At 39.6% G+C, this 16,824-nt stretch overlaps 2 protein-coding genes across 10 annotated transcripts in view; one reads left to right on the top strand and one right to left on the bottom strand.

The window, feature by feature from the left end:
* LOC118175736 overlaps window positions 1-16,824 on the bottom strand; it is a 214,843-nt gene that overhangs the window by 75,070 nt on the left and 122,949 nt on the right. For 3 of the 8 annotated variants that reach the window (XM_035342236.1, XM_035342239.1, XM_035342240.1), the window contains exons 1-3: window positions 12,000-12,327; window positions 8,507-8,609; window positions 1,507-1,726 (exon numbers count right to left, since the gene is read on the bottom strand). The exons of 1 other annotated variant lie outside the window; for it this stretch is intronic. In XM_035342236.1, coding sequence (XP_035198127.1) covers window positions 1,507-1,726; window positions 8,507-8,609; window positions 12,000-12,082 — 406 coding nt within the window. In that variant the 5' untranslated portion in view covers window positions 12,083-12,327. Of the gene's footprint in view, window positions 1-1,506; window positions 1,727-8,506; window positions 8,610-11,999; window positions 12,413-16,824 lie in introns of those variants that run through there. 4 more of the 8 variants (XR_004755096.1, XR_004755098.1, XM_035342237.1 and 1 more) reach the window with 3 other exon arrangements.
* Window positions 1-16,824, top strand: part of CA10 (carbonic anhydrase 10) — a 199,467-nt gene that overhangs the window by 121,915 nt on the left and 60,728 nt on the right. The gene's annotated exons all lie outside the window — the stretch shown is intronic.

Below are 16,824 nucleotides of genomic sequence, written 5' to 3'. Positions count from 1 at the left end.
GATAGTATTTTTAATGCCAATCAAAGGTGTTGAAGGAAAGAAAGATAACGAACATTTGTAAGTGATTAGAGAGCTCTACATACTGGCATTACCTGTACACAGAACAGAGGGTTGTAGGTTTTCTTCTTGGGAGGGGAAATGCATCAGGATGAAAAAAGATTTGTGAATTAAATGGAGAGAAGTCAAAATGAGAAAATACTGTGGGAGATACAATTCTGTGGGGAATCTTCCTTATAGCTTATAGAATTTTGGTCCAAGATAATCATTTGTTCTAGGATGTTGTAAAATTCTATTTATAGGATAAATCAGATGCCTTTATTTCTCAAGCCTTTGGAGTTACAAAAATGCGTAAGTTTTAGGTAGATCTTTTTAAAAATTGGTTACCAAGTCCCTGCTTACAGGGACTGTTCGATTACAGGTAATTTCTTCAGGTTCCTCTGAAAAACTCATGTTTCAGGTATCTTACTGACTTTATGAGGTTAACACTGACCACGAAATAGGCTCTACCTCTTTCTGAAAAAAAAAAAAAAAATACGAAAAATCCCTTACTGATTACAAAGATATTCAATATGAAGCCTGCTGTAGTGTCCTACTGTGTTCACAGAGGACATTCTTTTATGCCTAGGGGCTGCATACAATAAGAGCTGCAAGCAGTTTTGTTTACCTTTACTAATATTTAAATTAAAAAAACTGGTGGTTACCTAGAGAAGCTGTGCATCATGCAGATTCTGTATTCATCAACACAATGAGCTGCCACTGTACTGGGACTCCAGAAACTTACAGCCTACAGATTGGTAGTGCACATAAACCTGAAAGAGCCCTCTTCTGAATGGGAAATTTCTCTGCATTGGCAGCTTGCAGCCTGATTCTGCTTGACACCAGCTCTGACTTGATGAAATCCACGGGCCAAAGTAGCAGGCAAACACTGGATATTCTAGTTCTGTGTGTGACTGCCAAAAACCATTCCATGGTGCTTCTAGACCTGGGCAACCAGCTGTGAGACATGGATTCAAATGACCTGGAAAGAAAACTTGGCTTCACTGAAATTGATGGCAGAAGTCTCTTTTTCTTCAGTGAAGCCAGGATTCATTCCTGGCAGTTGCAAAGGTTCTGTTTGCACTGAATTGTTTTCCTACTGTCAAGTGTTGTTAGATGTGGGGGTAGGGTGGATGCCTGTTTTGCCTGGAATTATTTCTGTAGCTGTGCCAAGATCTAGAGAATTCATCTCAAGCAAACCACTTCTCCTTTTAATTTTCAAAGGATTTTTTCTTGGTTAGTGCCAAGGAAACTATCTACTTATTTATTTTTAACCAGAAAATCAAAACCTGGATATTATGAGTCAAAGTAGGATATTAATAATAATGGTTTCACAAGCAAGAGAAATTATGAAGTTACAGGTATAGGCTGAGCAATAGGCAGGACCTATGGAGAAAAGCTTCACATCCAGATCTGCGAGAAGCCAGTGGTTAGTTGGAACAAATTCTTATTAACCCAAATAGTAATTACTGATGGACTTACTGATGCAGAAGCAGTGTGAGAATTTGAAAGCTGATAGTGTGAAGCTTTCCATGCTGGTCATTGAACAGCTCCGCTGCTGCCGCAGGCTGTTGCACGTGTGGTATTGTACCTCCTCTGTGCGCGGCTCGGCTACTGCCGGGTGTTTACATACAAGCATCTCGGTTGCACAAGTGCAATTCTGATTGTTTCTAATCCTCCTCCAGGAAATCTGCAAGGCAAAGATAAGCAGACTCCAAATGTGAAGAGGCAGGTAGGTATATTTTGCAGCTACACGGAAAACATCTAAACATGAAGGATAAATTCCTGTTTTCTGAGTTAGGGAGAAGATAAGGTAAAGGAGCCTGCTGCCCGTCCCAGTAGCAGCTAGTGATCTTGTGCCTGGCTCCCTTGGCACCGTGAGTAGCTGGAAGGTTTAATTACTGGAGACTTTTGGTTACGTAGAGAGGATGAAGGATGCATGACAGGGAACCAAAGTTATATATTTTATGCCATCTTAAGGAATATTAGGTCTTTCCTCAGTACTAAAAACTGAAACTCATAATTCTAGAATACAGCAGGAAGTATTGAATCGGCTTCTTGAACAAATAATTTTTTTTTTAAGATTTCTTTTAATTTTGTAGACTGTCCTTTTACTATGAATAGGCTAGCTTTCCAAGTTTGGGGTTTAAAACTGCAAAAATGATGGCTATTTAAAAAATAAAAATTGAAATTTCCTTCTTTAGTCTCCTAGTTTGTAATTCAAGAGCAGTTTCATATCTGTATGTAACAATTCTCAAGAAGGACACTGATATGAATACTCATTATTCCTAACAAATAGGATATTTATTTCTGGATAGAGTTACACAGACCTAGCAGACAATGTATCAAACCAAATCACTGGGGTTGACTTTCATTTTATTAGTGTATGAACCTCTGAGCTTTCTATATACCTTGTCATTCTTGCTGACAATAAAAAGGAAGAGTTTCAGCCTTTTCCTTTATTTAGTTGCACTTAGGTGTATTTTACAAGAATGTATTTGCCACTGAATGCAGTAACAAATCTTCACATTTATTGAGCAACTTATGGCAACAACCACTCTGCGAGGAAAACAATCCTCTCTGGAAAAATAAAGGCTAAGTTTTGAGCAAACTCATTGATTGCAGTGCTTTACTACTTTAGTTGTCATTGGAAAAGTAATTATAATTCTAACACAACTGACAGACCACGTGAGGAGTATATGAAAATTATTTAAAAAGCCCTTAAAAATCATTCAACTGGTGGAGCGTACCCTACCCGTGACTTATATGGTCCTATTGCTTTGACATACCGTATATGTACAGCATCCAGCAATGTGCACTCCTGTTGGCCATTATTTCCCTTACCCATGGATATTTGCATAAGGGTTGGAGACTATCTGCAAAGCTGCTCGTTTGGAGCTGAAATTTATTGTTCATTTAGCTCCTGAAAAATAATCTAATTTTTCAAGCCAATAGAAAATTGCGTGAATTATTCACCTTGGTTCATTATTATGAGATATTTTATGGTGACACCACAGAAGTCATTATTTATAACGTATGGGATCATCTTTTACCAAATGTTTTCTCCTTTATCTTCTTGTAAATGTCTCAGAACTATGAAGTAAATCTTGAATCATGCAGTCAAAAGTGCCAAACAATGATAAATAGTCGCATTATGTGCACAGGATTGCAACTGTAATGTTTCTCCCAAAAGTGCATATTAGCTTTTACTTCTGAGAAACACGACTTTTGATATGAATTTTTCCCTAAGTGCTTCACTTTATCATAACACTGAATATTTACCCTGAAGTTTAGATGCAGATGGAACAAAAATTAGGGTTAGGGAAACTGTAGCCTTCTGGTTTCAAAAGACAGTAAAATAAAATTAAAACACTGAGTTAAGTGCAAAGGAAAACCTATTACTTGCAAGAAATAGGCCAGCTGGAGTAGTTGTGTGTGTGTGTTTGGGAGGTATGGGGGTGATAAGTTGTGGGAGGGAGTTTAACTGCAGCAGTCAGACTTTGGCAGATTAATTTAACAGAGAGGTGACTTTTAAAATATCAAACCAGATTTTTATTCTGGAATTATGGCTACAAGGATGCTGTGACAGATGTTGGAAAGCTCACTTTGTTTAGAGAGAAAACACTCACCTGATGTATTAGATGTGGACCAACTATAAGAAAGATTGTCAAACTGTCTTGTTTAATTTTTTTTGTAATCCTGATTCAGATAAGATCAGAAGTAACTTTCCCATTTTCTGCAAAATATATTTTCTATGAAATATCTGCTTAGAAGCATCAATCTGTGGCCTTTCAGAAACACCATGTTCCTCACACCGTTAGAGACTTTTTCTGAAACCTGACCTGCCAGTGCAGTCAAGCCATCGCTGACTTCTGAGTAGTTCAACACCTTGTCCCTTTTTATCACTGTCTTCACAAAGCAGCTGCTTTTCTGTGAGCAATGGAGTTGCGGCTCATGTCCCTGCATAGAAATTCTGGTATGCAAGTAGCTAGCTGCATTTTGAAATTCATTTGAAAAATCAAAACTCAAGATATGACGGACTCTTTTCTCACAGACACACAGTTTTTGAAATCGTTTCCCTAGCTGAGGACGAGGAAAGTGGCGTAAACTGGTTGCTAAACAGAGAGTCCTTAAGAGCCCAGTGAGGGAAGTTATCAAGACATGCAAAGAGGGAGTGATGTGGCAGCACCAGGAAGGACATTCCTATCCTCTCAAAGTTTACGTATGCATTTTGTGAGTGCTTGAAAGCAATCTGAAGCACAACGCGCATTTCACATATTCAAATCAAACCTTGTGGCAGATGAGTAGATGAGTGGTTCCTGACCCAGAAAAGCCTAAACTATGACAGATTTCTGGTTCAAATCTTGAAAAAGATGCGCTGCTTAAAAATACCCCCTTTTCCATGTTATGCTTTATCATCACACCTTCCTTCTAGCTTTAAAATCATTGAGTGAAATCAATAGGGATTTTGTATTTATTTTGAGACTGGGACTCCATTCTTTGAACTTTCTGTGTTTACAAGTGTCCTTAGACTGAGAGAAAGCCAGAACACCAGTGTTTAAATCAATATTCCTGCACTATTACTGAGAGCAGAATCAGGTTCATCAGCAATGTTCCTGCTGTACGTGCATGAAATGTTTCGGAAACAAACCCAACAAGGCATAAAGAAGAGCAGAATTTAGTTAATATTAGACAAAAGATTTATGTTGCAGTAAATTATGAGGTGATGTCTTGGTGATTTAAGCCTCTGAGGAGCACCAAAATTGAAACGTTGAGTACTGTATTGACAGATTCATGCAAAATTCAGTGCAGGCTGCCACCCCTTGGCAGCCATTCTCTGCAAGAGTGGAGGTGTCAACCCTCAGCAGCAGTGCTGGTGGCCAGCACAAGACGTGCCTCAGCGCTCCCGGAATTTCCTAACGGGCTGCGGAGCGGGTGCATGAGCATCCCTGTCAAACAGACAGGAGGCTGCTCTGGGTGGAAAGGCCTTCCCACTGGTATTAACACTGGCAGATGTTTTTGGTGTTCCTTGGAAAACAGTGACAGTGTAACTGAAAAGAAAAGACAGCACAACGAGCAGCAAAACGCAGTCCTGAGCACCTCTGCAGCTGACCGGGAAGGCCTGCAGAGCTCCCTTCCATCAATATGGTATTGGGAAGGGGGGGCTGTAAAGTCAATACTCATGGTGGATCTGAAAATAACTGCCAAAGCACACAGCAGCCTGTTTTTATATCTCTAAAGTATGTATCCCTGCTTACTGATGAAACTTCAAAGTCTGAAGAGAGCATGCAGCAAAACAAGACATTTAAATGTTGTTTAGATTTTCTCCCTGGGTGCTGAAAAAGCTTTACTTATAAACTATCTTTTTAAGATGGACTAAAAATACCTGCCTCTTCCAGTTACCTTCCAGAAATCAATAGGCAGGAAAACAAATTACTGCTTCTTCTCTTATGTCTGTGCTATTATGGTCTCTGTGGAATGAAATTACGTTACAGTTAATTAGATTTTTTAAAAATATAGGATGGTTTCTGTATAATTCCCTTGGGTTTTTCTGTACCTCCCCAACTTTTTAAATCCATTTCCGGAAGAAGAGGCATTGATTTGGAGGAGATTTAATAACCCATTGGTAACTGTATAATCACCTGTAGCTGCCAAGCTAGCACTGCCCAGACCTTCTAATAGCTGTAAGCAGCAGGTCAATACCTTCAGCAAAAAACTGTATCTGTTTTAACAGCCCGATTCCACAAAAGTCATCCAGAATTTTTAAAATCCACATCTACTGTAGAGCTGTAGTTCAGCTCAAGAGGGTGCTTTGGAAAAAAATCTGCTCATCCCCACTTACTGACACTTAGTTCACATCACTTGTGGTTTCAGAGCATGCAAGCCAACTTCCTTCAGGACTGAACAAAACCTGGGTGCTCCAGAAGCAAGTCCAGGGCACCCACACCTGGGTATTCCCTGCCTGGGTCCAGACTGGGGTTTGTCCCAGGCTAACCCTCCACACACCACCTTGCCTAACACTCCTGCTCCTTTTACAATGTGCTACTTACTAATACAGATGTAATTGTTCCAAACTATTTTTTGACATAGCACTATTAGTAAATCTGCAGAACCACCCAACAAGATAACAGAAATACAAAATCTTACATCAGAGTTTGTGGGTGGGAGACTGCAAGGACAAGGATGTGAGAGGGGAGGCAGGGGCTTTCAAAGACACATCTGAAAAAACATGCTTCTGCCAGAAAGCTCCTCCCTCCAGCAATCCAAAACATCTGGTACCTGGGTCAGTGCATCTTCTCACCCAAGATGTTGCAGTTAGGAAAAAGCTACTCTATGCCTAGAGGTAAGTTTCAGAGGCTTACTAAGAAAGAGAGCAGAATATATATATTTTTAATATTTGGATTTCTCCTTGTTATCCAACATAAATCTATTGCTGACATTTTATTTGTGTTGCATTTGGTGCCCTGCCTAGGATTTTAAGCTTATCCTACAGATAAAATTTACACTGAAGCAATATTTAAAAACAACCCTCACATGGGTATCCTTGCTGCTGTGGCTGGAATGTTTTCACTAGCCAACTTCAGCAATGTTTGTTCACAGCACTACAGTTTGAGGTATAAGTGTGCCCTCAGTTTCAGTCTGTTATTATTTCAACCACTTTCCTTTTGAGCTTGAGATAAGCTCGTCCAGTAGGCAGCGCGCGGCAGCACAAAGAAGTGGTATGCAGTTAGCACGTCTATTGGAAACGTTCCTCCAAATACTGTTATTATACTTAGGTGTTGAGTGATTTGAAACAAGTGGAAAACTGTGACTTTCCAGGGTGAGACACCACCCTGGGAAGTGCCTTCAAAATACCTTCGATCTTGTGCAATTTAGTGATTTTTTTAGCAAAACATTTGTTCTTCAGAAATCCCATTATAGGTACCAGAGAAAAGTCCTTAGCTGCTTACCAAAGTAGCATCTGGAGCATCAAGAACTCCATCAGCTTTAGGGAAATCATCCTAATCTTCCCTTTGTTTGCTCTGACATTTTTATAGGGGCTCTCCTTTTAGCACATCATTGACTGCCTTTGAAACAGCATAATCAACTCAGTGGGAATTACCAGAAAAGATTAGAGCCAATCTACTTCCAGTTATGGCAGTCTGCATCTACACTGAGTTCACGTAATTTTCTTGGACTTACTCTGTATTTACTTTGGGGTAATAAGGATCAGAATTCATGAATGTGCATTTCCAAGAGAGCATGGTATTCATAAACCTTGGGTAGTAACTGCTAATTGAATTTCATTGTTTAGCTGTAGGTTGTTTTCCCCCTGAAGAGAGCTGCCTATTATCATTAACTAACAGTATTTAATCAAGGTTTTACTTTCCTTCTGATATTTTCAGACATTCACATTCATACAATTGAAATTTTGTTGCCTTATGTTTGACCTTACAGGTATGTAAAGAAGTAGTATAATACTCCTTCTTCCTTCAATCTTTATATTTCTTTCTTTTCTAACGTGTAGTTAATTTCATTTAGCTGTGCTTGGTTCTTATGGGGAAAAAAGGGAGCTGTGCTTGGATTTAAATGTTTTTGCCTCTCTTTACTGCTAGCAATAGAAATTGTACTTTTAATATTATGGGCTACAATTCATAACTTTTATCAGTTCTTTACTTTCAATTTACGTATTATTTTATGGGTTTACTTCCTAGTAGTATCTGGAGTACACATTGGAATTTTGTTCCTTTGATCCCTCTCTGAAAGAAAGAGCTGATCTTCAGTGAGTGCCGGTGACAGGCCTTCCCAATTTAATGTACCATTTAAAGTCCTGCAGTTTGGTCTAAGGATAGGGTAAATACAAAATGAAGCCTTTATTGTTTCAAAAGAAGTGCTCTTTGCTGATGGATGTGGGAATAAAAATGAAAGTATAACATGAAAACAGTAAAAATCACATAAGGATCACTCCATATGTTTCTTAAGCCACAGTCTTAGCAGAATGTTTCATGGGAATTTTGAGCACTTTGAATTGGCCTTTAGATTTAGCAGGATACTTAAGAAGCAATGACATATATTTTATACACATCTGGTTTTTTGAACAGATTTTTGAAGTAGCTCAGTCCCCAGTTAACAAACACCGTAACTGAACCACCGCTCTCTTGAACCCCCAGTAGCTTCCTCTGTTCTCGGTTTGTGTTCCTGGGTGCAAAATGCTTCTGAAAACCTTGCCCTCATTGGATCTCTCTCAAAACTGGTCAGAGCACACGTATTGTCCACATACTGGAGAAGACATGAACATGAGCTTGAACCCACTGTGCTGGCAGCTGAACAGAGAAGCAGATGATAAAGGCAAAGGTGCAAGTTACAGCACTTAACTATTATCACGTGGAAGAGTTAGAGCAGTGCATCTCAAATCCGCTCCCACTTTCCGATTTATTAGTTACAGGCTGCCACTAGTCACAATAAAACAAACTACATTTCAAAAACTGACCGTGTCTGTCAGGTGCGTGACAAGGAGGCCGAGGTCTGAGCTGTCCCGAAGCAGATGGGAGTCCTGCAGGTGGGGAAACGCTGACCCTGCCTTCGCTGAGCACCTGGCAAAGAAAGATCAGCAGTGAGACCATGAGGAAAGAATTCCCGACTAACGCAGAGCATGTGCCCAATGACACTAGGGAGGAGGAAACCATCTTTTCACCACAGATAGCTTGTTTCCATACAATAATTTAGCTATCAATGTCTAGTCAGCGTTGAAACTATTTTAACACTGACTGACATTTTATTTAAATTATAACTCGTACAATTTAATGATAACCTTTCATTTTCTTCCACCTTCATAACTTAATGGGAAGCAACAAAAGTAGAAAGAGCAAAATTGCAGACACCAGAAGGATTTTTTATCAAAAGAAAAAATTACATTCGTGCACTATTATAGCTGAGAATTTTATTACATGGTGTCTTTAAACATTTTGTTTTCCTGCAATCACTGTTCATTGGCACTTGTTTATATATTAAATTCTATTATTATTATATGGAGTAGTATCTCTTCTACTCTGGAGTGATGATGTAATTTTTAGAAACATGAAGGATTTTCATGTCCCACTGAATAGCTGGGAACTAAATTTCTGAGCTTTCTTTGAAAAGACCAAACAGTTTATAAGTAGCCTTCATACACAGCCTGTTTACCCACCCTGTATAGTCACGGCAAATAAAGTTTTCCCTGTGTAGTAATTTCTTATGGCACAGCAAAGAAGTCTGGGTCATTCCAATCAATTTGGTTTGCATGGCTAGTGCTGTGGTTTGGTGCACTCAAAGGAGAGAATATTCACCTTTTCCAAAGCTAATATCATCCCATTTATGTATTTAGGCTTATTTTACATGGTGCAGTCGAATTGCACACCAACTTTTCCAAGTATAAATTGCTGGAGAAATATCTTACAGGAAGCATCACGAGGCATTTTTGTAACTGGCAATAGAAAGACTACGATTCCTTACCGAGTGAGTGAAAATCTACTGAGTGGGATTTGGGAAAAGGACACAGGAAGGCACAAGAGCATATCACTTTCAGTTTTTTTTCCCCAAAGGAAACTTAGTTGAGTTCTTAGTTTTATTAGAATCACGCAGATCACAAGTCAGCCCAGACTTTGAGAACAGAAATTTCAAGAAGTCAAATGCAAAATTCCCAAGACGTTTCTCACAGATGATGCTTGCTACAAAGCTATCCTGTTCCCATCTCTGCGAGTACAGCAATGCTGCCATGCAGATTTAGGTCAGCCGGTGTCTGCCTGATTACGCTGCTGTCTGTCCCCTGCTCGCACAGCACACCAAGCCTGCATGTCCGCTACCGTCCTTTTAGCTAAACTGCTGAATTAAGAAGTCTGTATATACAAATAACAGCGTGCTTCACAGAATCTATCACTTAATGTAAGCTCATCTTTCGTTTCCTAGACTCCTTATGTACATTGTATGCATGTGGACACAAGTGCGTTCTAGCGTGACTTGCGGGTTAGAAAAGCAGGCAGGGATATGGAGATGCTCCATACAAGCTGATACGTATTTTTTCACAGCAAATTATTTTTCATTTATCAAAAACTTTAATGCCATCTGAACACATACATGGCCTTTTACTTCTTCTGCAGGATGCTATATATTTAAGCATCCAAAATATTTAGCAGACTGTAGCCTTGTGACCCACCAGTTACCAGGCCATCGCCTCCTGTGGAACCCAGATCCATGCCTCTGGCTAAAGCCACATGCATGAGGCTGCATTTCATGAAGATCCTGGAGCTGCTCGGCTTGGCCTCACTGGCGTGCCTAACTGAAAAATGGGTAAATCAATGGCCCAGAGTGAACTGATGGCAGAATTGCATCCTGTGTTCATTCATATATATTAAACAATAAAACAACTTCATCCTGAAACAAAGCAAGCAGGGGGCCTGCTTCCCCATCTCCATGGGTGCACACCCACCAGCACTCCCTCTCCCACACCCACATCTCATCTGTATAACAGTATTGTGCAAACACATGTACATATTTATAGCCTGCTGTAATGTTATTGCTTCTCTTATTTTCTTGTGCACACAAGCCTAATTAACAGCTATCACTCAATTTGTTCTTGATTTGAACATAATTAACAATATGCTTAAGTAATGATTTTGCTTATGTCTAGTAACTGAAGCCAAACTTGTCAAACTATTGCTCCATTAATTTAATTCTTCCTCTTCATTTAGGGCAATTCAATTACTCTAATGCAGTTAGTCATATAGTAAACACTTTCAGTTTTCTTCTGTTGCTTAGACACTTCCAGAGTATTTTCTAGATCATTATAATTTGTTGCCTAGGGAGTGCATAAGCAAAAACTGATATCTTTATAAATTGTCAGATGTACCTGACTATTCTGTACAAGTTCGGTATTATAAAAGGCACTAGCTTGGTTTGGTTTTAAATAATCTTCGAAATGTCTTTTCTTCTACATTACCATTTTATAGTTGGGGAAGAAAATGATCCAAATAATTATGATTAATGGTCTTATATGTTACTGTCAGCCCAGCACACATTAGCAAGACATTCTCCAGGGACTGGAGATGGGCAGGAAGGGAAGTTTTCCTCCAAAAGAAGCCACCTTCCACCTCTTTTCCCTGCAAGGGGCTGGGTGGTGAACTTCAACAACTGAGCCTTGAGAGGACCTGTGTCCAACAAGCTGCAGATGGGGCTCTGGGTGATCTTACAGACTTCACCTCTGCACTGTGCAAAGAAGCAGTCTATGTATTTCCTTAAAAACCTTTAGCTCTGCCTCACGTCACTACTATTTATTACATACATTCCTGCTATTCCTACTTGGCAGATTTAAACATGTTTATTCGAGTTTTTAGCCATATGAACATTGTAAAAATAATGGAGTTGCAGTTACCATTTTAGTTGTTTTAAAAAAATTGTGGAATACAGTGTGACAGTATCACCAAATTCCACGTAGTGAAAGAAAAAGTATTGACTGAAATCAGAAAATGCAAGGAGGGATTTGATCTAGTGCTTCTTTGGCTGTCTATTTTGCAAGTTACCCAGTGTCAGCCCTTAATCAATAAATGTAATTTCCTAATTGGAGCTTAGAAATAGCTGTTTCTCAAGTAATATCAACATATTTTGCAGTTGCAGAAATCTCAATAAATAGCTTTGCTCTTCAATTAAGACATTGCTGCATATAATAACTACTTACAGCTTTATTCTAGTATTACTTCAGGGCACAATTTAATCAGACAGTGGATATCACAAAGCTAAGCAGAATTAACATGCATAACAAACGCACAAAGACCATCTACCACAGCCTATGTCTAGAGAAAGTACTACGTACTACTCAGATCATTACTGAATCCTTCCCCCACATCAGCTGGAGGGGAGTCTCTGCCTCAATATGGAGGAGCATGTCACCTTCCCTTATTATTACACTTAAAGATCAAACGGTTTGTTATATAAGTAGTCAGGTTCCTGACCTCACTTGAGTGTTTAGGAACAGGGATAGGATCCTTAAGATCTCTGAGAAGCACAAAGTGCTACACTGAATGACTGATGCCATTCACTTGCTAGTAAAATTCTGGTTCTTTGACTGTTTTTCAGCCGTATTTCTCTATTCAGCTGCCTGGAACAAGGCAAGACAGGGATGCTGTTCTGATGTCTCAGGACTTGAAAAGCTAGCCCAGTTGTACTATCTCTATTGATGTAGAGATTGCTGTCTTGTGAATATTGCTGGCATTTAAGTCCCTAGCAGTTCAAAATATACCCTGAATAACAGACAGGATAGGAAAACCTTGTGGGAATCCAAACACAAATGTTCTGCCTTAAAGAGCAGCCTGTTGTTAGCTGCCAGCTTGTGAAAGGTTTGTGGTCATGTGGGGGGAATCTTCAGGCCTCTATACTCTGATGCTCCAGGAGTCCCGTGAAGGCTCATTTTATTCAGTACAGCTGAGGACAAGGGCCTGCATTTTCTGAGTGATCAGGCCTCTTAAATTCTCCCTTGATAAACAAAATAAATGATACGTGCCTCTGCTGTCATCATTTGAGTGAAAAGGACTTGGCTTGAATCTTCCCCAGCTCCCACTGATGCTAGCAGAACTCCAAGCCTACACTTCAGGTTGTACCAGTTCATCTAACAACGAATCTGTTTTGTAACACTGATACAGCCTCTCTTAAGCCACGATCTGTCTGCCTTGCATTTAGGTTCCCTACCCATTACATTTAAGCCCATGTAAACTATTACAGAAAAAGACATTCTAGAATAAAAGACATCGTTTCAGATTTTTTTAAAAAATATATTTATAGATATATTTATATGATATATATTTAGAATATGAAGATGGTGGGAGTCCACATGAAACAAAAAAAATCAAGTGCTTTTAAGAGCACATCATATTGCAGGGTGCAGCAGGCAAAGGAGCATTAGGCCAAGGGAAATCAAACTGTGAGTAAGATTGCTGTGCCAAGTTTTGATTTGATGATGCCTGCCTGGGCTGCTTCCCTTCAATACCTTACCCCACCTGGTGCACCCTGCCCACTCACAGCACATTTCTCCCAGCAGGAAGCTACTTAACTGCGTAGTGCTGCTCATACATAGGGTTATGTAAAATTACACATCTTCATCTGCGAGCCATAGATTACATGGCTCTGTACAGCCAGCCATACAGCATCTTAACTTGCACAATAATTTATTCATACATACGTTACTTTCTGAAATCCTAAACATAAAGGTCTATCAGGCAGCCGTAACTCCGCCAGGCAGGCGGCAGATCACACGCACCCAGAGGGATGCTCAGGGTGCTCAGCTCTGTGCTGTGCAATGCAATGCTCGACAAAGAGCGCTTTCTCTGGACCTTTGCTGATACTCGTGTTCCCCACAAATTGGATGGCACATGGTGTCACTGCTAATTGCTGTCTGTGCCCTGTGTTATGGAGCTGACATGATGTCATTTCACCCTAAGGTAAGAGGTCTTTCTATCAAAACCAAGCAAGACCTCAAGCTGTGCTTAGCACCCAAAAATCGCAAGAAGTGGGGGCAGAGTGGTGCCCCTCTCCCCAGAAGAAACAGGCTGATTTCAGCTGATCTTGCTATGCTTTTGAATCCAAATTTGCCTTTTTGTTTCGGGATGACCTGCATGCTAATTAGCCTATTGTGAATTCTTAAACATTGCACAGGTCTGCAAAACTCCCCGCTTGCCAATAATCCTCAGATCTCCTGTGCTGCCAGGAGATAGTTTGTTATTTCATCTAAAAAAAAATCACCAAGGAATTTTGAATCTTAAAGAAAAAACAAAACATTTGGACACAAGGAAGTGTTGTGGTTCAGATAACAGGCTAGTTATGTGGACCAAACTGCCAGATGACCTCTGTAGTTTTTAGGCAAATGTATTTGCTTAAATTCGTGTGTGCATATGCCACCATGGGGAGAGTTGCCACTTGGCTTGTACAAGTAAACACGCCCACAATTTGTCAGCTGTATCAGTTAGGATAACTTGAAAATTTACCCTAAATGTGATTTAATACCTCATAAGGCTGATTTATATGCAGTCTGCCACAAATGATCATTGACTGAGTATTCAAAGTAGAAAAACAAGTGAAAGCAAGAGATATACATAAAGAATGACTATTTATCTTCAGAGGGTATCTTTTGCTGCGCATATCGAATACTTTATCTTATCAATGGTCACTTAAAAATTCTCATCTATAAACTACAGATCTGAATCTCTTTTCACAATAGTGTAAATCAGAAGTAGCTATACTGAAGCCCGTGGATTTATACTACAGTAAATCCACAAAGAGAGAAGAACCACTCAGTTTCCCATTGACACCGATAAAAAGAACACCAGACTCCATGGGAATAACTGGCAAGAAGCTTCCTAGAGTCCATTCCAGCTGACAGAAGTTATTGGATAAATACATTTTAATGAAGCCCTTTTAAGCAGTGCTATATTTCACCTGGTGTTTATATGGTAATTCTTGGAAACTGGTTTAGTGCATGAAATGTAAGATACGTTGATGCAGTCATCTATTTATATGTGAGAACAGGAGGTTGGGTGTGCCACATATGGAGAAAATGTACAATTCAGGGTTCCCAAATGGCATCTTCACATAATTGTTAGAAGACTTAGAGGAGCTGAATAGCTATGGTGGTTAAAAAAAAAAAAAAAAAAAAAAAAAAAGAGAGAGAGAAACAAACCTAATGGTAAATAAATATTTGCACACACACATGACACGCAATAATTACTAATTTAATGTCAGAAAACAAGGAGGAACAGCTGCTAGCTGTATTTTCCATAATGAATAAGTTCATAGGAATTTAAATGTGATACTGGAAACAGATTTGAATCCCTTCCTGTATTTTGCAGGTATTGTTAGATATTCCCTGAAGTTATCCTTTCCCATATATTTTTAGTAGTAAGCAGATGTTTTTTTTCTTTACAAGTATGTGGATTCTGTGTAATGACAGGCTTTTCTGTAAATAGGATTCTGCTTCAAAAACAATGGAAAGGAGATTTGCTAGTTATCAATCCAGCATATTGCACAGATCACAGCTATTTTATATATTGGGGTCTTATCAAACATAACACAATTTGACAGTAGTTTGAAGACAGGTTGCGTGTCACAGGCGGTATGAATCCAGGGCTGCACAGGTCTCAGCAAAGCCGTTTTTGAACAGCTTTCTGGTATCAGCTTGCTATGGCCAATTAGCTGCCAGCAGGATCGTTTTGTTTTTGGCTCTGGGGCTGCTTCTGTTAGCAGCAGCTCCGAGTTGTCTGTCTGAGCTCCATCAGGCAGCATGGACATGCTCACCATTGATCTGATTCTGTTTCTCTGAAATACCGCTATTTCATGGAAGCAGAGTAAGTCCAGCACCGCTGTCTTATGGAAACCCAGCCTGAAGGCTTCAGCGTTCTGCTTCAGAGACAGAGAGGAGGGCTGCACGTAGCTGTGACAGTGAGCTAAGCAGAGGGAAGAGAGAAGGACGGCCTTGTGGGATCTGATGAATGTGTCGGTGTGGATGAAAAGCAGAAGTGTCCTGCTTTATCCCCCAAACACTGTGATAGAGAAGTTAGAATAGATGAAATTTTCAGCTCTGCTAAACCAGCCCATAGCAATATGGAAATGTGGTAACCTGCAGCTGCAAATGGAAATCTGAGCAACTCTGGAGATGTAAGCAAGAGAGAGTAGGCTCCTCCTGCAAATTTGTCGTGGAAAAGGGAATGTTTAAGTACCACAGAGCTGAGCATGACAGCTGTATGGAATTACTCCTTTATTAAAGTTTTGTAAGAAGAAATGGATGCTTTGATGTTGTCTCAGTTCATGTTGAATCTTGTAGTGTCCTGCAATAATAATCAATAGTAATTTGCAGACATCATTAACACTGCTTATTTGTGAGTTTGTCTAATATATTGATGGCATGAGTCTGGGGGCGGGTTTCGGGGGTGGTGGTTTTTTGTGCTAGAATAGATGTAATCACTAAAAGGCTTTCTGCTTGACAAGTCAGCTTTTCCCTGATCATTTCTAGAGTTTTCATTTGAAATAAAACTCTCACCTTCCTCAAAAAATTGTTTACTGTTCCTTTTTCACCACTTGCTTTCATAAATGCTGTCAGTGTATATGATTCTCTCTCTACTTCAGAACCTGCTCATAGCTGTGTATTCATAAAGGTGATAAAATACATTTGATTTTTCACTGAAACAAGCTTGAGGGCCCTGTTTCTAGAATATCTCATAGAGTCATGTGGTGTTAATTCCATTTGTGTGCAAGTTAAGCTGTGAATTTCAAACAAAATAATGATTGCTCTGCCTCAGTGGGGTGAAGGTTGAATTTTTCAATATAATCAAGTTTCAGAAAATAGAAACACCCCATGTCATAAGTGAGACACTGTCTGCATAGTAAATGCCATAATTAATTTTAAAACTATTAATATTAACTAGAACTAATTAATATTAATCAGAGTGAAATATTCTCTGGTGAATCATCTTAACGTATAAGTAGAACACACGTGGATGAAAACTTTCAGAGGGCACACCACAAAGTTTGAATGTGACTAAGAGGCGATGCTTTTCACGTTAGCACCTAACTTGTATGTTGTGTTTGTATCGTAGGTTGTTAAGCAATCCCATAGCTGTCGTGCTCACAAAACTGAGGACAGGAATAATTTTGCTTTACTTTGAAAAATTAAAGAGCCTACAGGGGTCAGAGTACTGCTTGTGCCTTCCCCCTCTTTTGTTAGTTCAAGGTCCTGAACCACTTGGCCCCTCTGGCCACTTCCCTCACCATCAGCTGGGGCTGTTTCAGAGC

This window comes from Oxyura jamaicensis, chromosome 18, assembly GCF_011077185.1.
Source record: "Oxyura jamaicensis isolate SHBP4307 breed ruddy duck chromosome 18, BPBGC_Ojam_1.0, whole genome shotgun sequence".
NCBI lineage: Eukaryota > Metazoa > Chordata > Aves > Anseriformes > Anatidae > Oxyura > Oxyura jamaicensis.
This window is presented reverse-complemented; position numbering and strand designations above follow the sequence as displayed.